The sequence below is a fragment of the Hyla sarda genome, chromosome 4, assembly GCF_029499605.1.
Source record: "Hyla sarda isolate aHylSar1 chromosome 4, aHylSar1.hap1, whole genome shotgun sequence".
NCBI classification, from domain to species: domain Eukaryota; kingdom Metazoa; phylum Chordata; class Amphibia; order Anura; family Hylidae; genus Hyla; species Hyla sarda.
In genome coordinates this window covers 340716906-340742725 of record NC_079192.1, presented here as the reverse complement: position 1 = coordinate 340742725, position 25820 = coordinate 340716906, and the positions used below count along the sequence as shown (strand labels likewise).

Below are 25820 nucleotides of genomic sequence, written 5' to 3'. Positions count from 1 at the left end.
CACGCAGCTGAAGGATACACAGCTCTAAAAACAGAGTTTTACAAAGATTGTACCCCCAGCTGTTGTAAAACTACAACTCCCATCATGGGACTTGTAGTTTAGAAACAGCTGAAGGCTGTAGTGGAGCAATGGTGATCTCCTATACAGGATACCAACACACTTTACAACCGGTATCCAGTATGCTGCAAAATACAGAGTAGTCTGTCTGCATAAAGATAGATGATCCCTAGTGGCGGCTATTTTCATTTTAGATTTTTGGGGGAAACTGACATTTTTTTAAATAAATGTATATTTAAAAAAAAAAGTAATCTTATCAGTAGTACTACAAAATATAAAAAGTTTTTTATAATGGCAGTGCTTCTTTAAGAAAAAATGTGTGGGGTTCACCATTTTTTCCACATAACCAGACAGGTACAAAACAAAGCAGCAGCAGTATGCCACTACCAAGATGGCAAGGGCCATTTACTTAGACATTACTAGCCTAATTACAACAGCCTGCTATTGCCCCAGGCATTGACCATCATTTTTAAATGCCTGGGCCTGCAAAATGCCTGGGCATGCTGGTACCTGGCTCTTACAAGTACACGTTGTGATAGACACTGGGGTAATAGGGGTAAGCATTAGCTATTTTACAGTGTAACACTAAGTCACGGATAAGAATGATTCCCTTCGTCAGACAGCTTCCACTACTAAGTAAAAATGAAAAAAAATATATATAAAATCACATCAGGTAAAAAAACAAAACTTTATTGAAATAATCTTCTTCCTCCGTGGTTAAAAAAAAAAACTCTGTTTTTTGCTCTAGAGTAGTCTAGGTCTTCTTTTTGTACAAAAAAAAAAGGTTACTAAATGAAAAGAGAAAGACAATGAAAACCATACTTACCTCTCCTCTCCAGGATTGTCTTTACTAACTGCCACAGGATTTCCTGGGCAGAAGCCGTAAAGGCACCATTTCTGCACACAATTCGCTAAACATTTTCTGATTCTGTCCAGGAAATCTTGTGGCAGTTGGTAGCAAGTCACTGCTGTGTATGGAAAGCTTTGTAGCGCAGGAGGAAAAATTCCCAGGGTCTGGCAGAGTGACCTGGCCTGGGAAGTTTATTACAGTGAGCTGAGGATGTATAAAGGTTCGGACAAAATTAACCACCTGAGATTTGAGTTTACACCAAATCCAGATTCGATTCACTTAACACTATTTTTAATAATTGTAATTAATTCTAAACTATATTAGTAAATGCATTAACCTTTAAAACTGAAAAAGATTACACAGCAATCCAGAACCAGCCGACTAAACTAGCAATTGCCTTTTACAAGTGACTCCTATGACATTGACAGTAAATAAGATTTATTTATTAGTTACCTAAGCAGTCTGGCATCAAATACTGACTCCACATCTTGTAGAACTGAAGGTAGATATTTCAGAGCAGCAACCTGAAAACACAATAAATCAACACAATGATATTAGCAATTTTATGTTCTCCTGCTGGTCTCCTTTATAACATATTGACATGAAGTAGTGCCAGGAAACTCAATAACAAAGAACGCTATTATGTATGTATGAATCAGCAACTTACGCATATGCCATAAATGTTTGATAACATTTTATTGATGACTCCTTAAAACAAATAACTAGTTCAGCTTTATATTATTTGGTGCTGAAAAGGATGTTCAAAATTTGGCATTTTTTAAAATCCTAACACTTTTTAACATGAAATATTTCTTAGTAGTATTTTAATACTTAAAAACTTGGAACTTATCAAAACATTAGCAAAAATATAAATAACACATTGGTATTTTTAACCTCCTAAGAATGCTACTATTTTTTTTAGACTTTAAAGGGAATTTGTTTACTGCTAAGAGCTGCATACACCATTGGATAGCTGTTCTATACCTTTCTTGGATCTGATGGCGGTTATCTAACCAACTTATAAACTGTTTATTTCTCAGACAAGGAGGCAGGCCTGATATGAAAAAGCATGGCATGCCTCCTCACTCACCCTCACCTCCCAGATTTATGTACAAAGTTCTGAACTTCAATCAAGGAGGACTATGATGTGAGGGCTAGCTAGAAGGTGTACCAGGCTGTGGCACTTGAGCAACTCAGCCTCGCCTCCTTGACACTTGTGTAAAAAATAAAAAGGCAATTTTATGTTCGGAAACCACCATCATCATCTTTCCGTGAGTCATAACTTTTAAGTTTTCTGTCAATAACGCTGCTTGAGGGTTTATTTCAGAGGATAAAAAAACAGAAAAACACAACAATGTAGAATTGCTATGGTGTACACTGTGCAGGATAGAAGACACGTTGGCTTTATTGTGCAGGTCATTGCAATTACAGTAATTTAAATAGTTTTTTTTTTAGGTTTTACACTTTGTACAATGAAAACACATTTTTAAAATTTTTTTGCTTTCTGGGTCACTATATTCCTAATAGTGATAACCTTTTATTTTTATATTCTCATTAATGGATATCTCTGAAAATTTTATTAGTATCATCTTGGGTTACAGAAGCTTACTGCACACATATCCTTAATGAAACATGTAGTAAATTTCAGTGCTATTACAAATCAAGAATGCTTAAAGAGGACCTGTGAACTGTCAATAAATAGCTTAGAATGCCCTGATCATAGTTCCTTGATATGCCCTCCCGCTCCTGAAATACGTGGGTTTATAGTTTGTATGACAATTCATGGAATCAGATGGGTGTCAACTTAATTTAAATAATTTTGCAATTAAAGAAATAGAAAAACGGAGCACACACCTGTGATTTCCTGCTGCCACGGCTTTATTCACAGTTCATGTAGAACATCGCCATGATATCTTCCCCACAGACATGAGCAAGAGGTAAGAGGCAGGAGCGCAGTCCAGGTGAACGCTCCTGCCTCGTACCTTCTGCTCGTGTCTGTGGGGAAGATGTCATGTCGATGTTCTACATGAACTGTGAATAAAGCCGTGGCAGCAGGAAACCACAGGTGTGTGCTCCGTTTTTTTATTTCTTTTATTGCGAAGTTATATTTTGTACCCAGTTCTACGTGAAGCACCCCTGTCACCCTGGTCTGCAAGGACTTATACCCCACTATTTCTACAGCTATTCTAGTGGTATTTTGCAGTAGTGCCCAGCCATTCTGTTTTTTGGACTTGTTTAATTTTAATAATGGAAATTAATATATTAGGCATACATACCCCTCAGTTTATAATATTATTGCTCACCTGACTGTATAGTCCAGCCAATCCCTTATGTTCACTGTTATAATTCAAATTAAATTTACCCCTATCTGACTGATTATCTAAATTTTTCAGATAAACCATAAACCCACCTATCATGAAAAAGGGAGAATGTATTAAATTAAATAACTGTAAAAGGGTGTGTAACAGTAATATTTCACACAGTTTGACCACAGGTCCTCTTTTAGAACATTGAAAGGGTATCTAACTTGTAGAAGGAAGCAATTATTCAAATAGATAGAACAAAATGTAAAATAGATGTGCAGCTCACTTGGATGAATTGGAAAATATATACCCAAGGTTACTGGTGATGCCTTCACCCAGAAAGGCCAAAATCATATGAAAAATGGGAAGATAATTTATTAAATTAATTACATACCAGTCCTGAAAGGTACATATATAGAAAAGAGATAGAGATAGAGATGGATCCAGTTGTAATAGAAATGGGATTTATTCACATAGAAGAATTGGGTAATAAAATGAAACAATATAAAATGATATAATATAAAAGCCTCCTCACGCCCTGGCAGGGCCTGTGCATCGGGAGTAGGAGCTTATCACTGTGCAATAAAATATTGGACAAAACAATTATGTAATGGAAATATGCCAACTAATGGTATGTGTCACTCGCAATATTGAAGATATTATAGTAGCACAATGTAGGTTCAGGAATCGTTAATGAAGTGAATACATCAGTATCGCAGTAAAAGTTCAGCAATGCAGTATATCAAATGGTTCCATAGTGATATCAGATAATTCCATTAGTGAAGTAATATAGTCAATTCTATACACGGGATTGTTGGTGCATGGCACCACTCACCGACCATTCAGATGATGTATTGCGATCGGGCTGGCACGGGGGCGTCTGGCGCTGAGGGGGTGACCGTCTGCAGGAAGAGGTCTCTGTGTTCAGCGGCTGGCACGGGATGGCGTCCGGCCTGGAGAGAAGTTGAATAGGTTGCCGCAGTTCGTGGAAGGGGGGACAACAGTGGTGCGGGAGTGGTGACTGGCGTCCTCGTGTCTGTGATGTGCTAGGTGTGCACGAGCAGGAGTGGTCCCAAAACCAGGGGTATCCCGCTGTTGCGAGTGCAATTTCCAAGTTGGCAGTCGGTGTACAGGTAGGTATATTTCCTGGGGGTAGTATAGACTGATAAATGCGTTTCAAGGCCCGCTAACTTCACTAATTTCACTACTTCACTAACGAAATTATCTGATATCACTACGGAACCATTTGATATACTGCATTGCTGAACTTTTACTGCGATACTGATGTATTCACTTCATTAACGATTCCTGAACCTACATTGTGCTACTATAATATCTACAATATTGCGAGTGACACATACTATTGGAATAACACCTCTATTAGTTGGTATATTTCCATTACATAATTGTTTTATCCAATATTTTATCGCACAGTGATAAGCTCCCATGCCCAATGCATGGGCCCTGCTAGGGTTTGAGGAGGCTTTTATATTATATTATTTTATATTGTTTTATTTTATTACCCAATTCTTCTATGTGAATAATTCCCATTTCTATTACAACTGGATCCATCTCTATCTCTTTTCTATATATACCTTTGAGGACTGGTATGTAATTAATTTAATAATTTTTTTTCCCATTTTTCAATTGTTCAAAAATACTTGATTAAAAATGCACTATTCTGTATGAAAATCTCTTATGCAAAGCCATGTATCTCCATGGTTACAGACTACAAACAGACCCTGCGTAATCTGCTACTTCAGTCATATGTAATAATAAACAGTTAATTCCATAACTATCTTTATAAGAATTAACTGTTTATTCTACTAAAATGAATTGTACCAAGTATCAGTTACTATAGTCTATACACCAGTCAGAAAGATATTTCATAACGTGAGCTGACAGGCTCAATTTTGGTAGAGAAATTCCTTTCATCTTTTAGACAGTAAATGATATGTTTTGTTAGACATTGCTTCACTTTGTTTTGGCAATTACAGTCATTTTTCTAATAACGTTTCTGCCATTGTCACTTCCGTTCTTAATGTCACACAGCGATTATAACAAAAAGTTTCTAGAAAATGTTTAAATAAAAGAACCAATTGCGTCAAACCAGTCAGGCGAGACTGTTATGGGTCAAAAATTGCTTTCAGTTCTCTGCAAGCACAGTTTTGTAGTCAATAGAAAAAAAAACGAAGACTTTTCGAAACCTTATTTTGAAAATAAAATATTAACAACAGGGAGGCAAGAAATTGCTGCACCTTACTAGCTTAGCTTCATTTATATGGTAAAACATGTCTGACAAATACGTACTTTATTAAAATATAGACAATGTGAAAAAATGCTCAATCATGTATATTTGTTTCTATATTTACTGGTGCTGAGATCTTTCTGTCCTCTACTAGACCTCAGCTAAAGCAAGGTATAGGGCTGGGTTCCCCTCACGTTTTTCCCCATACGGGAGCGCATACGGCTTGGGGGGAGCTCAAAATTTGCGCTCCCGTATCCCTGCCGTATGCCGCCCGTATGTAATTCATTTCAATGAGCCGACCGGTTGTTGGCTACGGTTTTAGATTCGGTAGAAAACCGCATATGGGGAAAAATGAGCAGGCCGGTTCACTCTGGTCGGCTCATTGAAATGAATTACATACGGGCGGCATATGGCAGGGATACAGAAGTGAACGTTTTTAGCTTCCCCGTATGGGGAAAAACGTAATGTGAACCCAGCCTTAGAGCAGATCTATATTAAGTCACTTCCGAGTCAGCACAGGAAATACTACTACTGTCAACAGCATCCCATCATGTCAATATAATAACTAAGCAGCACTGTCATGAGGCACCTAGGGGGCAGTGACTGGTGAAGAGTAAAGCAATTTAACCCCTTAAAGGGGTACTCTGCCCCTAGCATCTTATCCCCTATCTAAAGGATAGGGGATAAGATGTCAGATCGCAGGGGTCACGCCGCTGGGGACCCCCAGGATCTCCGCTATAGCACCCCGCTATCATTACTGCACAGAGCAAACTCGCTCTGTTCGTAATAACGGGCAATACAGGGGCCGGAGCATTGTGACATCACAACTCCGCCCCCTCGTGATGTCACGGCTCACCCCCTCAATACAAGTCTATGGGAGGGGGCGTGGCGGCCATCACACCCCCTCCCAAAGACTTGCATTAAGGGGGCAGGCCATCACGTCACAATGCTCCAGCCGCTGTATCGCCGGTCGTTAGGCACAGAGCGAGTTTGCTCTGTGCAGTAATGATAGCGGTGTGCTGCAGCGGAGATCCCCGCAATCTGACATCTTATCCCCTATCCTTTGGATAGGGGATAAGATGCTAGAGGCAGAGTACCCCTTTAAGGACTCAGCCCATTTGGGCCTTAAGGACAAAGACAATTTTATTTTTACGTTTTCGTTTTTCCCTCCTTGCCTTCTAAAAATCATATCTTTTATATCACTCTTTTATATTTTCATCCACAGACTAGTATGAGGGCTTGTATTTTGCGCGACCAGTTGTCCTTTGTAGTGACATTACTCATTTTACCATAAAATGTATGACGCAACCAAAAAAATACTATTTGTGTGGGGAAATTGATAAGAAAACCACAATTTTGCAAATGTTGGAAGGGTTTGTTTTCATGCTGTACACTTTACGGTAAAATATACATGTTTTCTTTATTCTTTGGGGCAATACGATTAAAATGATACCCATGATTACATACTTTTCTATTAAGATACCGCTTAAAAAAAAAACGCAAACTTTTTAACCAAATTAGTGCGTTTAAAATCCCTCTATTTTGCTGACCTATAACTTTTTCATTTTTCTGTATAAGTGGCGGTATGAGGGCTCATTTTTTGCGCCGTGATCTGTAATTTTTTGTGATAACATATTTGCATATATAAAACTTTTAATACATTTTATATCAATATATATTATAGCAATTTTTGACTTTTTTTTTTACGTTCACACCGTTCACCGTATGGCATAATTAACATTACATTTTAATAATTTGGATATTTACGCATGCAGTGATACCAAATATGTTTATTAAAACATTTTTTTACACTTTTAGGGGGTAAAATGGGGAAAACGGAAAATTTACATTTTTATTGGGGGAGGGAATTTTTCAATTTCATTTTACTTTCATTTTTTACTTTTTTTTTTACTTCTATTTTTACACTTTAATAGTCCCCATAGGGGAATATTTATAGCAATCATTTGATTGCTAATACTGTTCAGTGCTATGCATAGCACTGATCAGGGTTATCGGCTATCTTCTGCCCTGGTCTGCTCGATCTCAGACCAGAGCAGAAGACGTCGGGAGACAGATGGAGGCTGGTGAGGGGACCCCTGTTCGCCATTACAGATGATCGGATCACCACGGCAGCGCTGGGGGTGATTGTCAACATTAAAGGAGTAGTCCAGTGGTGACCCGTGGTGAACAACTTATCCCCTATCCTAAGGATAGGGGATAAGTTGCAGATCGCGGGGGGTCCGACCGCTGGGGCCCCCTGCGATCTCCTGTACGGAGCCCCGACAGCCCGCAAAAAGGGGGCGTGTCGAACTCCGCACGAAGCGGCAGCCGACACGCCCCCTCAATACAACTCTATGGCAGAGCCGGAGCGCTGCCTTCGGCAATCTCCGGCTCTGCCATAGAGATGTATTGAGGGGGCGTGTCGGCCACCGCTTCGTGCGGGGGTCGACACCCGCTATCTGGCTGGAGAGCCTGGCCCCCGTACAGAGAGATCGCAGGGGGCCCCAGCGGTCGGACCCCCCGCGATCTCAAACTTAAGTTTTTCACCACTGGAATACCCCTTTAAGTGCCGATTGTCAACATTAAGTGCTGCAATTCTGCAGATGCCGTGATCTGTATTGGTCACAGCATCTGAGGGGTTAATGGCGGACATCTGCGCGATCACGGATGTCGGCCATTACCGGCGGGTCCCTGGTTGCTATCAGCCGCTGGGACCTGCTGCGCATGACCCGAGCATCGCTCTGATGCTCACGGTTATATATAATATGTAAATGTACATCCTGGTGCGTTAAGTACCACCTCACCAGGACGTACATTTAAGTCCTGCGTTGTTAAGGGGTTAAACAAATTTGTTCTGAAAAAGTGCAGAATCTGTCACATACCGGAGTCCCTGCCCCTGTACACTGAACAGTTAAGGCATACATAGTACTGCAAAGTTAACATTCTCTGAGCAGCGATGCACACAGTGAAGCTGGGACTCCTATATATGCATTGCTGCATAAACTCACTGGTATAATTTTTGGGCCAGTGAGTATATTTGACCCTGGGGCCAGTGAGTATATTGGCTGAATTCAGGACAGTCAATAATTCAAAATCAAATTGACAGATGATTCTCAGGGAATCCTTCCTAAACAAATGTCAGAAGGCTTGCTCATCTTAAAGGGTACCTCTCACCAAATAAACTTTTGATATATTTTAGATTAATGAATGTTGAATAACTTTCCAATAGCATGTTAATGAAAAATATGCTTCTTTCTATTGTATTTTTCCCGATCAGTCCTGTCAGAAAGCAGGCTGGCAGCTCTGAGTGTTCTCCTTTGTGAACAAAGCAGACTGGCAGCTCGTAGTGTTTAGGACTCCAGCATGAGTCTGAAATGCTTGCTGCCATGACTGGTAGGGAGACCCCTAGTGGAAATTTCTTCAAAGTGGAAAATTAAATAGAAAGAAGCATATTTTTTAATAACATGCAATTGTAAAGTTATTCTGCATACATTAATCTATAATATATCAAAAGTTTTTTTGATGAGAGGTACCCTTTAACCACTGATCATGTATATTGTGCCTAATGGAGGCTTATTGATCCATGAATCATTGAAGGGAAGCTGTCATTGGGGCTGTCCCTGGTGGCTTCTGTCTACCCCCCTGGACTTAAAGGATGGCTCTCTCCCTATACTAAAACAGTGATTGGTCTATCAATGAAGGCTAGTGGAGTCGAAAGAAGCCACTGGGTCTACCCTGATGACACATGATACAGACAGTATGAAAGTGATGACAGGTTCCCTTTAAAGGGTGGGAAGAAGGAGACACATGCAGAAGGATGATAAGTTGGGCAATTGCGTAGCATGGTGCATGCTATGATGTTGATGATATATTATTGTATAATAGAAAAATGTTTTGTCATACAATGCTATATAAAGCTGCTATAGGAATCACTAATATGACTTCTGAAGCAAACCTACATTTTCACACAGGGCACTATTGTAACATGGATGGGATGCTGAAGTCAGAAAGCTATAAAATGATCAGAAGGAATGTAGATTTCCTTGCTGATCTTGCAAATCTATCTAATCCAATCTAGCAAAGGAATTCATTCTCACAATAATATCTAATATTAGAATTTCTCTGTAAGGAAACTTTAATAAAGTCTACAAATATAAGCTACATTTAGTAAATGCACTATATTAGTCATACATTATTGTGCCATTAAGCAAATTAATATGAAAGCTGAAGTAGTCATCATGGTCTCTCTCCTTTGTCTATCAAACAGATTCTCCTGTGTACATAGAGGCATAACATAAAAAAGCACAATGAATGATAAATAGTGGTGCATTGCTGTTTTCACCCTCTATTGTATGTGACCTCTAAGTATTAAAGTTAAGTATTTCTTTTATTCTAAGAGGGATAATTATTATATTCATTCCATTCAGCAGAAATTGAATCATTTTCCATCTTACTGCCTAAGCCAATGTTGTTATCATTGATTATACACTTGTGTAGGAACATTAAAGCTAAACACCAATAAAAGGAACAAGAAATGAGACAATTTACACCAACCAAACCATTGAGAAGCATTTATAATATATTACATGGTCAAGTGTCCAAATATCTGTCCAAGCACCAGTTTCTGAAATTCAGCCTTGGCATTTGAAAGCACACAGGGCCACTTGCTGTGCTGTGAATGTGAAATATGTTTGTGCGCTTGTGGGTTAGGGCATATATCACATCTACAGAACACAAACAGCTTGTAAACTGCATCTTGTCATCCGTAGACAGAAACAGAGAGAAACCATGGGAAGTATGGATTTGCCTTCAAGCTAATTTCGATGGGAGGTAACGCCAAATTTGTAAATGAGACTCTCACTGTCTCTTTTACATGCAGATAAGGTGTGCCTTTTGTGGCACAAGTCATGTTTTTTTCTATTACTTTTGTCCGGTTTAGTATGTGGCTGTAATTGGTAGGCTTCAGGCCTAATTTGCTTGTAGAATTGTAACAAGCTCAGCTCGCTGTCATATCCCGGAGGAAAGAGAGCGATCATTGGATGCAGCGCCCTTATATCTGAAGGGGCAGGCTCAAAGCTTATTGGTTCCCCAAACCTGCCAGTCCTAGTACAAAGGATTGTGGTTATAACACATGATCTAGTCACACGACCCGAAGGTCCTTAACCTCCAATACAACACAAATATCTTTGATCACGTGACCTAAGGTAATGTACATTACTTACACTATATTATAATATATACAATTTATACAATTTTAAGAACACTAGGAGGCGACTAGGGGTTATCCCACCAGGAGAGCCCTATCAGCATGAGGAACTCTGACTATGGGGACTTACAACCAAAGGTACGGGACCAAGTCCAGTACCGGGACACCCCATTTCCATACAGGGATGAGGGCTCATTTTTTGAGAAGTGATCTTTAGTTTTTATCAGTGCCATTTTTGTTTTAATGGAACATTTTGGTCACTTTATATTATTTTTTTTATTATATGAAATGACCAAAAATCTGCAATTCTGGACTTTGGTGTCTTTATTTACATTTATATGTGGTTTCAGTACCATTATATTTTAATAGTTTGGACTTTTCCACACGTGGCGATAGCACATATGTTTATGGTTGTTTTTTTTGTTTTTTTTATGTTATTTTATTTGAAAAATGGAAAAAGGGGGATTATTTAAACTCTTATTAGAGAAGGGGCTTATTCACATTTATTAACTTTTTTTTATTCACTATTTTTCAGACCCCAGAGGGGACTAATACATTCAGTTGTTCAATTACAAACACCGAACAATGCTATGCCATTGCACAGCATTGATCAGTATTATTGGTACTCCATTACTACAGACTGCCTGCTAATCTATTTGTCTATCTACCTAAATACCTATATGTCTAATCTACATTTCTAGAGATATCTAACGTGTGGCTCCAGTTATTGCAAGACTACAACTTCTAGCATCCCCTGATGGTCTGCAGCTATCAAGGCTTGCTGGGTGCTGTAGTCTTGCAAAAACTGAGATTAGTGATTCTAATCTTGCCCCAATTTTACTGGACAAAGTATAGATTGACTATAAGGTGCAATATGCTTCTTACTTTTATTCTAGACCCTACTCTTAAATATTCCAAGTAACTGATCCATTTATTGCAGTGTCTTTATCCCTGAATAGCTTGTTGGAACTTTAAATAAAAGTAGATACATTTTAAATGTGCATTTATTGGAAAGCAGTTAAAAATAAAATATTAAAACATTCAGAAGGTCCCTAAAGATAATAAATACATTCAAATTATCTATATTTTTTTTACATTTTTTAATTATAAACTATTATTTTGTTCACAGATGCCTTTGACAGTTTAAATATCAACTTTTAAATATGTTACTTTCTTAAAAAAAAAAAATCCATATTTAATATTTCATCAATTTTTCATGAAATGCAGCAAATGCTGACTTATTTAATTTCACCCAGGATGGGTTATCATCTATATTACAATGTTTTATTGCATCATTACAATTATAGAAGTCCCAGTAGAATCCCTCATACCTCGTGAATATGCATTATGACTACTTAAAGTGTAAGATCTAAGCATTTACAATACAGTGTGAGATGCACATACTTTGCCGATGGTTTAAAGCTGCAATATTAAGCTCTGAGGACCACACATCAGCCTATCTATCTATTACATGGTTGGCCACTCAGTGTTTTATAGGTTTATTGGAGATATTAGTGTTCTCTGATCAGCATGGCTGTCAATTACCACCATCATCCCAAGAGTGATCATATGAACATACTGTTACCTCAAAACAATGAAGCAAATATATGTTATAATGTACTTAGGTTTAATAAAATATATCAAGGTCCTATGGAGTTTAACTCTATTGTCTTTGTAAGTTAATCTGGGATCTTTGGTTACCATTCATATTATCCTTTTTTATTCGATTTGTCATCAGATTGGCTACAGTCCTGTCAACCAAAAACTTCTGACCAGTATGTGTAACTGTAGTCACGGGAACCTCAAGCTGCATGGAGTCTTTTAGCCTTTACCTATATTTTCTAATCTCCTGAGAACTCTCTCTCCTTGGCATTCTGTGGTCCATACCAAACAGCACCGTGACTTGTTTTCACCCTTAAAACAGGCAGACTGACTAATTACAGATTTGGAGACACCTGTGCCACTGATTGTAGAACACTTCTTGGTACAACAGACTTCCAGTTACGGTGCTCCTATGGCAAGACACTTGTAAAAGAGCTCCTACCCCTCACGCTCATATCGTCCTCCTTCGCCACTAAAACCAACTGATATACGGTCCTGCCAGACTGGTAAAGAATCCCCAGTGTCAGCATTATGGACAGGCTACCTCACCGCAGCAGGAAAGGATGCACGAACCTTCACTTACCAGAAGCACAGTAGACCACCAGCTATCTAAGATGGTGACGTACCTCAGGCCATGTCACAAGCCACAGGCGCTGTATTAGCACAGCCATAAGCTACCTCATCTCCCTCTGTGCATGAGATGGCCCTGACGGGGATCGGCATTTCTTGCCAACAACTGGCCATTGAAGTGGCCCGCTACTGTACCGCAGACCTGTAAGCCTCTCTGGAACCTACTATCAATGCTTCCCTCCAGTCGATCACTAAGGATGTAGCCGAAGATGATGCCCGCATAGCAACACTGGAACAGTGCATGAGCACCTTGGAAGATAAACTGTTGGCCTCCATGGCTCACCTCCGTCCAATGTCAGGGACACACCAGGTCCTCAAGTACAAAATAGTAAAACCTAGAGAACAGGTCATGGCGGAATAATCTCTGTATTGTTGAAATTCCAGAATCTGTCCCCGCAAATCAACTGAGCAAAGTTACCAGCACTCCTTAATTTGCGTGGAAAGGACTCAAAGACAGCCTGCTGCCGAAGAAGTCTTTGACCTCCCAGGGCAACGATATCCGCCCTCGTCACGTCATTGTCCCCTACTTAAATTACTCGGATAAGGAACTGCTGCTCTGCACATTTAAGAAGCTCCATAATCTGATACAGTACCAAGGGCAGCACATTCTTTTATTTGGGGACTATTCCCTAGAGGTCACTAAAAAGAGGAATGCATTTTCCTCTATTTGCTTGACCCTCCACAAGAAACAAATCCACATCACTTTATTATACCCAGCCACCCTTTGCATCTTTTATCAAGATGGGTCAGTCTCCACTTTCACCAAGCCTGAAGAGGCTGTCACGTATTTGGAAGCAGGATCAGCCATGGACACTTCTACCAGGGTGAACCAGAAAAGACGAAGAACCGACCAGACCAGCACGTCTACCAGTGTGGTTGACTGACTGTTCATGTAGCAGAGTTCCTGACAACATTATACTGTTGGCCAGGAGGGATCTGCCGACATGTTCTCCAATACTGGAGTCCATCTCCTTTTTTCCTTAAAGGGGTACTCCGGTGGAAAACTATTTTTTTAAATCAACTGTGCCAGAAAGTTATACAGATTTGTGTACTACTTCTATATAAAAATCTTAATCCTTCCAGTACATATCAGCTGATGTTTACTCCAAAGGAAGTTCTTTTCTTTTTGAATTTCTTTTTTTCTGACCACAGTGCCCTCTGCTGAAACCTCTGTCCTTGTCAGGAACTGTCCAGAGCAGGATCAAATCCCCATAGTAAACCTCTCCTGCTCTGGACAGTTCCTGATATGGGCAGAGGTATCATCAGAGAGCACTGTGGTCAGACAAAAAAGAAATTCTAAATGAAAATAACTTCCTCTAGAGCATACAGCATCTGATAAGTACTGATGCGGGCTCCTGACAACAATGTAGTACTTAAAGGGGAACTCCAGTGGAAAAAAAAAACTTAAAACATCAACTGCTGCCAAAAAGTTTAACAGATTTGTAAATTGCTACTTCTTTTCTGTCTGACCACAGTGCTCTCTGCTGACACCTCTGTCCATTTTAAGAACTGTCCAGAGTAGGACTAAATCCCCATAGCAAACCTTTCCTGCTCTGGACAGTTCCTGACATGGACAGAGGTGTCAGCAGAGCACTGTGGTCAGACTGGAAATAACTATGCAACTTCCTCTGTAGTATACAGCAGCTGATAAGTACTGGAAGGATAAAGATTTTTTAATAGAAGTAATTTACAAATCTGATTAACTTTATGGTACCAGTTGATTTGAAAAAATTGTTTTCCACTGGAGTAAGCCCTTAAGGACACAGCCCATTTTGGCCTTATGGACAGGGCCAATTTTATTTTTGCATTTTTGTTTTTTCCTCCAAGTCTTCTAAAAATCATAACTCTTTAATATTTCCATTCACAGAGCCATGTGAGGGCCTGTTTTTTGCATGACCAAATGTACTTTGTAATGACATCACTTATTTTTATCATAAAATGTACAGCAAACCCCAAAAAGTTATTAATTATGTGAGAAAATTGAAAAGAAAACAGATTTAGCAAATTTTGGAGGGTTTTGTTTTCACGCGGTACACTTTACGGTAAAAATGACTTTTTTATTTTATTTATTTTTACATTTTTTTTTTATTATTGTACGGCTGTATGAGGGCTCATTTTTTTGCACTGTGATCTGTAGTTTTTCTTGGTACCACTTTTGCGTTTATGTGACTATTTGATTGTTTTTTTCTTGGACTGTGAGGTCACCAAAAAATAGCAATTTTTTTTTCCATGTTTACGCCGTTCACTGTATTATTAACATTATATTTTGATTGTTCTGACATTTACCCACATGGTGATACCAAATGGGGGAGATTTATCAAGACCTGAGCAAAGGAAAACTTGCCCAGTTGCCCATAGCAACCAATCATCTCAATTCTTTCATTTTTAGGAAGGCCTGTGGAAAATGAAAGAAGCAATCTGATTGGTTGCTATGGGCAACTGGACTTTTCTTTTGCACAGGTTTCACTTTTTTACAATTTTTGGGGCGTAAATTGGGAAAAAGGGGCATTTACCATTTTTATTGAGGGAGGGGATTTTTAAATGTATTGTAATGTATTTATTTTTTTTTTACACTTTTTATGTCCCCATAGGGAACTATTTATAGCATTCATTTGATTACAAATACTGTTCTGTGCTTTTCCTAGCACTGATTAGTATTATCGGCGATCTTCTTCTCTCGTCTGCTCTATGTCAAACCAGAGAAGAAAGTGAGGTAGATAAAAAAAACGGATATTTTTCTTGCAGCGCTGGACCAATGGAATAAGAAGAGACCAAACTCTTATGGTAAAGAGTAGCGTTTATTGGAAGCACGTCAACGCCCAGTGCTGCAAGAAAAATATCCGTTTTTTTTTATCTACCTCACTTACTACTACTGACGACTACACGGAGGCTGCAGGACCAAAATACTCACTCTAAATGTGAACACAGGTGTTGTGCTCTCAGCGCAACACCAAAGGGTGAGTGAGATTCATATGTTTTTTTCCCTATAATCATTGTTTAAACTATACTTCCCTAGGGGCGCGTGTCCTGTTTTTTCCTTTTCTCCTCTCAAGACCAGAGAAGAAGACCCCCAAGAGAGCAACGGATGCAGGTAAGGGGACCTCCGACCCCCATGCTTTATGATCGGATCCCCACAGCCATGCCGCGATCCAATCATCCATCAGAATGCCTGTATTGCCGCAGATGCCATGATCTGTATTGATCATGGCATCTGAGGGGTTAATGGAGGACATCAGTGTAATTGCTGATGTTCGCCATTACCAGCGTGTCCCTGGTGGCTTCTAACAGCCAGGACCTGCCGTGCATGATGCGAGCACCAACAAGCATGTCATCTTCGCTCTTACTCTATACACCCCACACCTTTCTCCTTCCTCGTTCTCTTCTTTTCCCACCACCCCCTCCCTTCCTGCTACCCAACTCTTACTTGCCCTCTCAATTCTAACTTTCTTTCTTTGTACAGTTTATAGTTTGGGGTTCCGTAGGGGTCCCCCTGCTACAGTATCATTCTTGAAGCCCACCAGTTTCTCTAGTGAGGGCTTCCTTTGGAAAATGTTGAATGTGTGATTCTATGTGTGTTTTGAGGCTCAGTGCACCTTCTCAGTCTGTAAGGCGGAAAAGTTGCTCAATCTCTGTCACTGCTGTTTTCTCTGTTTGCTTGTTCAGTTTAAAGTGATTTCTATGCAATTGTTATTCGCTACTATACTCTTCATTTTATCCTTGTCAGGTTCTTACCTGACAATCAAATGCTACCTTTCACTGGAGCCCCGCAAATTTCTCTTACACTAAAATGTTTTAATGCAAGTTCTGACATGGAATGTTAATGGTCTTTCTCCCTTTAAACACAGTATGGTCCTGTGTAATAGTCAAAAGCAACACAAAGACATTGCATTATTACAGAAGATAATTGCTGTAGAGTGAACCATGGTTGGCACAGTGTAAGGGCCTTCAGCGATTGGTAAAAAGGGAGGAGTTGTAATCCTCATCAGACGTACTTTTGCCATTACGCTTCTTGCCCTTGAAGCGAGAATGGTACACGAGCTGGAAGGCTTAGCATTTATAATATATATGTCCCTAATAATAATAGAGATCCTTCTTTGACCCACTTACCCCCAAAATTCAACAGGATAACAAAAGGTTATGTCATCCTGGGAGAGGACTGCAATGCGCTTTTTAATCCAGCAGAGGACAGAAAACACTCTGACACTAGGGCCATAAGCTCAGATGCTATGGAAACCTGACTCCTATCCAATTATGCAAAATCCACTCGCCTCACAGATACATGGAGATTCTTTCTTCCTGTAGACTGAGTTTACATTCTATTCGCATTCCCAGACCTCTTGGTCTCATATTGACTTCTTTGTCTCAGAATCTGTCCTAGCCAAAGTCTCATTAATAGTTATTGGTGATATAACTGTATCAGACAATGTCTCTCGAGTTAACAGATACCTTTCCTAAGGGCACAGACATCTTATGGCATTCCCACAGGCACTGCTTAAAGGGATTCTCCAGTGCTTACACATCTTTTCCCCTATCCAAAGGATAGGGGATAAGATGCCTGATCGCGGGGTCCCCCCGGAATCTTGCACACGGCACCCTGTTTGTAATCAGTCCCCGGAGCATCTTCGCTCCGGGTCTGATTACAGGCGACCACCGGGCCGGCGGCGTGTGACGTCACGCCTCCGCCCCTGTGTGACATCACGCTTCGCCCCTCAATGCAAGCCTATGGGAGGGGGCGTGATAGCTATAACGCCCCCTCCCGTAGGCTTGCATTGAGGGGCGGAGTGTGACGTCACACGGTGCCTCGTGCAAGATCCCGGGGGTCCCCAGCGGCGGGACTCCCGCGATCAGGCATCTTATCCCCTATCCTTTGGATAGGGGAAAAGATTTGTAAGCACCGGAGAACCCCTTTAACCTTTCAAACAGCCACTGCAAAACTCCACATGGCCTATACCACCTATCTTGGTGCCCCATCAAAAACCAACAGGTTAAACTGGGTAAGAGGTCCTTTTTGGACAGTCAATAAACAATTAACCTTCTTTTTAGAGAACAAAGAGAGTATCTTATAGATACAGGAATGAGGTCTGCAGACTGCTTGCTAATCTGGCCAGGGAGCGATAGGGCATGCCATGCATCATGCATCAATGGTCTGCACGATCATCAGGGCATTAAAGGGGTATTCCAGGCAAAAACACGCCACTCCTTTGGATAGGGGATAAGATGTCTGATCACGGGGGGCCCGCCCCATTCTATGCGGGAGCTGCATCTCTAGTTTCGGAAACTCCTCCATACATGTCTATGGGAAGGGGCGTGACGGCCCCTCCCATAGACATGAATGTAGGGGGCATGCGTGAGGTCCCATCCCTAGTCCCGGAAACCTGAAGGTTTCCGAAACTGAAGACACAGCTTAGAATGCGGATACTGCAGGGAGATCGCGTGGGGTCCCAGCGGCGGGCCCCCCACGATCAGACATATTATCCCCTATCCTTTGGATAGGGGAAAAAATGTTTTTGCCCAGAATACCCCTTTAACATTGCCATCCCAAGGACATAAATAATGTTTTCAGGGAATACTATCAACAGCTTTACACTCAGGGACCAGTAGACATGTCTCCACTAATGGCTTTCCAGAATAACCTACCCTTTCCCCGTATCTCCCGTGAGGAATTCCAAGCCTTAACCTGTTAAGGACCAAGGGCGTACCTGTACGCCCTGAGTCTGCTCCCTTTCTATAACGCGGGGCCACGCCATGTGTGTCGGGCCTGGCCTCTAACAATGGCCTGGACCCATGGCTAATAGCGTGCAGCACTGATCACTGTGCTGCACGCTATTAACCCTTTAGATACTGCATTCAAAGTTGATTGCAGTGTCTAAAGTGAACCTAAACTATTCCAGGCTAGCTCAGTGGGCTGTTCGGGACCTCTGTGGTGAAAATGCGGCGTACCGAACAGCTGTAGGACACGAGGAGTGTCCCCCTTCTTGCCTTGTGGTGTTCGATCGCCGAATGACTGCTCAGTGCATGAGATCCAAGCATGAGCAGTCAAGCGTCAGAATCAATGTAAAAGATCAGTGTGTGCAGTGTTATAGCCCCCTATTGGGGAAAAAAAGTGAAAAAAAAAAAAAAAGTTAATAAAGATCATTTAACCCCCTCCCTAATAAAAGTTTGAATCACCCCCCTTTTCCATAAAAAAAAAACAAAAAAAACTGTGTAAATAAAAATAAACATATGTGGCATCGCCGTGTGCGGAAATGTCTGAATTATAAAAATATATCATTAATTAAACCGCACGGTCAATGGCGTATGTGAAAAAAAAATTCCAAATTCCAAAATAGTGTATTTTTGGTCACTTTTTCTATCATGAAAAAAATTTAAAAAAAAGAGCAAAAAGTCCAGTCAATACAAAAATGGTACCGCTAAGATCACGGCGCAAAAATGTGCCCTCATACCACCCCATACACGGAAAATGAAAAAAGTTATAGGGGTCAGAAGATGACAATTTTAAACGTATAAATTTTCCTGCATGTAGTTATGATTTTTTTCCAGAAGTACGACAAAATCAAACCTATATAAGTAGGGTATCATTTTAACCGTATGGACCTACAAAATAAAGAGAAGGTGTCATGTACTTCGTAGAAACGGAAGACCCCAAAAGTTACAAAATTGTGTTTTTTCTTCAATTTTGCAGCACAATGATTTTTTTTTCCATTTCGTTGTAGATTTTTGGGTAAAATTACTGATGTCATTACAAAGTAGAATTGGTGGCGCAAAAAATAAGCCATCATATGGATTTTTAGGTGCAAAATTGAAAGAGTTATGATTTTTTAAAGGTAAGGAGGAAAAAAAGAAAGTGCAAAAACAGAAAAACCCCTGGTCCTTAAGGGGTTAAATTACTGACATAGAGATAACAGAAACCATAAAATCTCTCCACAAGGAGGGGAAACCAGCTGTTCTGCCTTCATATTGGCCGATTTCAATTATAAACCAAGATATCAAAATATTAACCAAAATATTATCTAATCAGCTATTAACTTACCTCCCTATACTGATTGGCAGGCACCAGGTGGGTTTTATAAAGGTACTGTTAGGTGTCATAAACCTCAGGATGGTATTGGCAGAGTTGGATGCCTCAAGTGGGCTGGATATGTCAGGTACTCCCCCAGGCCTCCTGGCAATTGATGCAGAAAAAGCCTTCAATAATGTTGACTAGGGATAGCTGCGGGGGTACTTGGCAGGTTTGGCTTCTTGGGAGGGTTCATGTCCTTTGTGAATAACTTATATTCCAGGCCACTGGCACGGGTCTCCATTACAGAACACCTTTCCATGCCGATAAGTCTACAGAAAAGCATGCGGCAGTGATGTCCCCTGTCGCTTCTGCTCTTTGACATGGCAATACAACCTCTGGCACCTCTTCTTTTGTCATCTCCTGCCTTTTCTGGCGTAAAAGTGGGCTACCACAAGATTTGTTTTACCTGCTTTGCAGATGACCTCCTTATATTTCTGGAATGCCCTATGGAGTAAATAGATGCTGTGCTGGAGGCTCTTCACCTTTTTTGATCCTTCTCGGGCTTTACAGTGAATATGTCTAAATGCCAGCTACTCTTCATAGGTCGAGGGCCAATTCAATCCTTTCCTAATGAACCAGTTGCAATCACCCATGATTATATCACATACCTAGGCATCCGCATAGGCAGAACCCCAGGAATGCTATATTCCCTTAACTTTCCACCCCTATTAAAAAAAAATACAGAGAGACCTTGCAAGGTGGCACAATCCGCCTAGCTCCTTGGTGGGAAGAGTACACTTCATTAAGATGTTGTGTTTCGGGCGACTGCTTTACCCACTCCAAAATATCCAGCTGCATCTTAAATAAGTAGATATACAGAGATTGACCTCTGCTCTAACTAGGTTAATTTGGATGGGAAAAACAACCCAGAATAGCAATAAGGAAGCTGTTCCTACCTAAAGCACAGAGGGGGTTTTAATATGCCTAATATCTGTATGCATAATCTAGCAATTATGTTGCAACATATCAGCAATTGGATAATGGACACTAGCCACTTCTCTAATACTCACCTAGAACAGCAATTAACCAGTCTATGGAACATGGTAGCACTCTTGCACTCCAAATATAGTGAGTTTCCCCCAGTTTGAAAGGAAGTGCGCTTGCTCGGTACACTGAAGGGCAGTTTGTAAATCGTGTAATCTGACGCTTGGCATATCTTCTTACGTAGCTCTTGGGGATTCCCCAGCCTTCCCACAAGGGGCAACAAATAAAATGTCCAGATGGAAGAAAATGCTGGACATCACCACTTTATCAGATTTATTATCATCAGAAGCTTCTCTGTCATGGGAAGACCTTAGAGTTTGCTATGGCATCCCTCAATCGCACTCCAGAGCATACCTACAATTAAAGTATTTCTGTACATTCAGAGCAAAAATTCGGTAATCTCCCTCATGAGGCAGCATTTACTAAAAACCTAGGGTCCCTGACTAATTATTTTCCCTTCTCCCTGTCCCCACTTTATAAATCCCTGATGAACTATCTCACCTATCCAGTGGCTCATTCCATATTTTATCACTGGAAAGAGGAAATACATGATGAAGAGGTGGCCTTGAAAATTATAATGGGCCTCCTCTATGTCAGCCACTTGATCAATTGTCAATTACGGAGGGAGATTTTTAGTACTTAGAAGAAACCTCACATTACTTACGCCAGTGCCCCAAATGTGACTTAGCAAAAGCAGACCTAATCCAATGTCTATTACCTCACCCTAATCTGCAACCATACTGGAGACAAATTCAGGCCCTTCTGGACAGGGTCTGGAAGAGAAAGGTACCGCTTAGTGTTTTACATTATGTCTTTCACTATATACCCAACATGGGAGATCCAGATGACACTTCAGCAGTTGCATCCAAAGAAGTTCAAATGACGCTTCTAGCTGCAGTCAAATGCATATTGTGCAAATGGTTTCTCCCAGAAATCCAACAAGAATTAGTCCAGTGATGCAGAAAGAACAGACACAATGGGACCAAACCCTGCACCAAACCTCGCTGTAAACTCTGCCAACATATCTGCACCAAGATGGAAGCTACCCACAACAACAAGACATATAACATTAGGGGACTATACTCCTGCACATCCCCAAATGTGGTCTACATGATACAATGCACCAAGTGTGACATGGGATGGTACATTGGTGAAACCAGCTGGAAACTCAATGAAAGGATGAATCTACACAGACATTCCATAAACCGCCATAAATAAAATGACTACTGCACCCCAGTTGGACACAAATGTACCCAAACAGGCCACTCCGTACAAACAAGATACTGAGAGGGAACTTCAAAAACACACAAGAGAAAGACATTTGAAGCTATAATGATACTGTTTTTGGATTCCATAAACAGGAGACTCAATGTGGTTCTGAGCTTTTTTTCTCATTTTTATATAAAAATTTCTTATAACTGTACTGTACTGTATTCTCTTATAACCTGTACTGTACTGTATTCTCTTATATCCTGTGCTATACTGTATTCTCTTATAACATGTACTGTATTCTCTTATAACCTGTACTGTACTGGATTCTCTTTATATCCTGTGCTGTACTGGATTCTCTTATAACCTGTGCTGTACTGGATTCTCTTATAACCTGTGCTGTACTGGATTCTCTTATAACCTGTGCTGTACTGGATTCTCTTATAACCTGTGCTGTACTGGATTCTCTTATAACCTGTGCTGTACTGGATTCTCTTATAACCTGTGCTGTACTGGATTCTCTTATAACCTGTGCTGTACTGGATTCTCTTATAACAAGTGCTGTACTGGATTCTTTTATAACCTGTACTGTACTGGATTCTCTTATAACCTGTGCTGTACTGTATTCTCTTATAACCTGTGCTGTACTGTATTCTCTTATAACCTGTGCTGTACTGGATTCTTTTATAACCTGTGCTGTATTGTATTCTCTTATAACCTGCACTGGATTCCCTTATATCCTGTGCTGTACTGTATTCTCTTATAACCTGTGCTGTACTGTATTCTCTTATAACCTGTACTGTACTGGATTCTCTTATAACCTGTGCTGTACTGGATTCTCTTATAACCTGTACTGTACTGGATTCTCTTATAACATGTGCTGTACTGTATTCTCTTATAACCTGTACTGGATTCTCTTATAACCTGTGCTGTACTGGATTTTCTTATAACCTGTGCTGTACTGGATTCTCTTATAACCTGTGCTGTACTGGATTCTCTTATAATCTGTGCTGTACTGTATTCTCTTATAACCTGTGCTGTACTGGATTCTCTTATAACCTGTGCTGTACTGGATTCTCTTATAACCTGTGCTGTACTGGATTCTCTTATAACCTGTGCTGTACTGGATTCTCGTATAACCTGTGCTGTACTGGATTCTCTTATAGCCTGTGCTGTACTGGATTCTCTTATATCCTGTGCTGTACTGTATTCTCTTATAACCTGTGCTGTACTGTATTCTCTTATAACCTGTGCTGTACTGCATTCTCTTATAACCTGTGCTGTACTGTATTCTCTTATAACCTGTGCTGTACTGTATTCTCTTATAACCTGTGCTGTACTGTATTCTCTTCTAACCTGTGCTGTACTGCATTCTCTTATAACCTGTGCTGTACTGCATTCTCTTATAACATGTGCTGTACTGTATTCTCTTATAACCTGGGCTGTACTGTATTCTCTTATAACTTGTGCTGTACTGGATTCTCTTATAACTTGTGCTGTACTGGATTATCTTACAACCTGTGCTGTACTGGATTCTCTTATAACCTGTGCTGTGCTGGATTCTCTTATAACCTGTTCTGTACTGGATTCTCTTATAATCTGTGCTGTACTGTATTCTCTTACAACCTGTGCTGTACTGGATTCTCTTATAACCTGAGCTGTACTGGATTATCTTATAACATGTGCTGTACTGGATTCTCTTATAACCTGGGCTGTACTGTATTCTCTTATAACCTGTGCTGTACTGTATTCTCTTATAACCTGTGCTGTACTGGATTCTCTTATAACCTGAGCTGTACTGGATTATTTTATAACCTGTGCTGTACTGGATTCTCTTATAACCTGGGCTGTACTGTATTCTCTTATAACCTGTGCTGTACTGTATTCTCTTATAACCTGGGCTGTACTGTATTCTCTTATAATCTGTGCTGTACTGGATTCTCGTATAACCTGTGCTGTACTGGATTCTCGTATAACCTGTGCTGTACTGGATTCTCTTATAACCTGTGCTGTACTGGATTCTCTTATAACCTGTGCTGTACTGGATTCTCTTATAACCTGTGCTGTACTGGATTCTCTTAAAATCTGTGCTGTACTGGATTCTCTTATAACCTGTACTTTACTGGATTCTCTTATAACCTGTGCTGTACTGGATTCTCTTATAACCTGTGCTGTACTGTATTCTCTTATAACCCGTGCTGTACTGTATTCTCTTATAACCTGTGCTGTACTGTATTCTCTTATAACCTGTACTGTATTGGATTCTCTTATAACCTGTGCTGTACTGGATTCTCTTATAATCTGTGCTGTACTGGATTCTCTTATAACATGTGCTGTACTGTATTCTCTTATAATCTGTGCTGTACTGGATTCTCTTATAACCTGTGCTGTACTGGATTCTCTTATAACCTGTGCTGTAGTGGATTCTCTTATAACCTGTGCTGTACTGGATTCTCTTTTGTATCCCACTTTGTCCTGCTTAATTACAGTCTCTCTCCTGCTCCCCCCTCCCTCCCCCTTTTTCTCATCCTTATCTATTTAGTTTATGTTCCTATAGCAGGACAATTTATGGCCCATCTTAGTGTGAATTCTCCACATCTATTGTCTTAACCCCTGCATATTTGTGAGATGTAACCTGTGTCTTCTGCTTGTGAGCTTAGATTTGCTTTGGTCTTGATAAAGGGAGGAATCCCGAAAGCTTGTCTATACAAAATTCTGTTAGTCTAATAAAAAAGGTATTACAAGATACTGCAACATTTTTTGATTTGCTTATATATATATATATATATATATATATATATATATATGAGTAGTGCAGCTCATTATGATGGGGACCCAGGTATAAATAATTTATTTAGCTCCTGGCAGCCTTTTTTCACCTGATGAGCGGATCCACCAGATGCAGAAATTTGTGCATACAGAATGGTAACTAAAGGGCCAGCTCTCAGGGTCCCTAGGTATACTGGAAATTCTTTGAGGCCAGTGCTTCATGTTCTCTTTATTCTGATTAAATGATTAAGATGGGGCTTCAGCAATACCCCCTTACACCATCAGCAATTGAAGAGTTTAGGGTAATATATCTGTACTCTGTATCTTTCACAAGACCAGGTTTGAGGCAGCGAATGTTCAAGATGTCTAAATTTTTTTTTGTTTTTCTTTATTGATTCATGGTCATGATTTGTCATTTGTTAGCAATGCTGAGCTTATCTACTGTAAGACCACTTTCTGGTTTTTGCATTGCACTCTTGCTTGCTACAATTCTGATGATCCTCTGTCTAGGATCGAATTTGACATCCATGTTGTATCTTTCTTTGAAAACTCAATAAAACATCCCTATTCTCAAATTATGTCCTATCTTCTCTAGCTAGGGGTACCATATTTTTTCCCAGTCCAGTTTCTTATTTTATTGTGATGGTGTCATGGTGTAGGGAGCATATTCCTTGCATGCCCAAGGACTGTTGCTCATTATACCACAATCCTTAAAAAAAGATTGCTAAGGAAGAAGGATGTCCAGCGCACACACGTGTAAAAGGAACTTATGTTTATTCAGTTGCCATGGGATACATCAGGTACTCAGGTAACGTGACGCGTTTCGGCCCGCAGGGCCTTAGTCATACAAAGGTTACATGCAGTAACAATCTTACCTGTCCTGTCCTCTTGGGGTGAGCTGG

General features: G+C 40.2%; 1 protein-coding gene across 5 annotated transcripts in view; it reads right to left on the bottom strand.

Moving 5' to 3' along the window:
• Positions 1 to 25820, bottom strand: part of DOCK2 (dedicator of cytokinesis 2) — an 850676-nt gene that overhangs the window by 502890 nt on the left and 321966 nt on the right. For all 5 annotated transcript variants that reach the window (XM_056516504.1, XM_056516506.1, XM_056516505.1 and 2 more), the window contains one exon: positions 1361 to 1431. In XM_056516504.1, coding sequence (XP_056372479.1) covers positions 1361 to 1431 — 71 coding nt within the window. The remainder of the gene's footprint in view (positions 1 to 1360; positions 1432 to 25820) is intronic.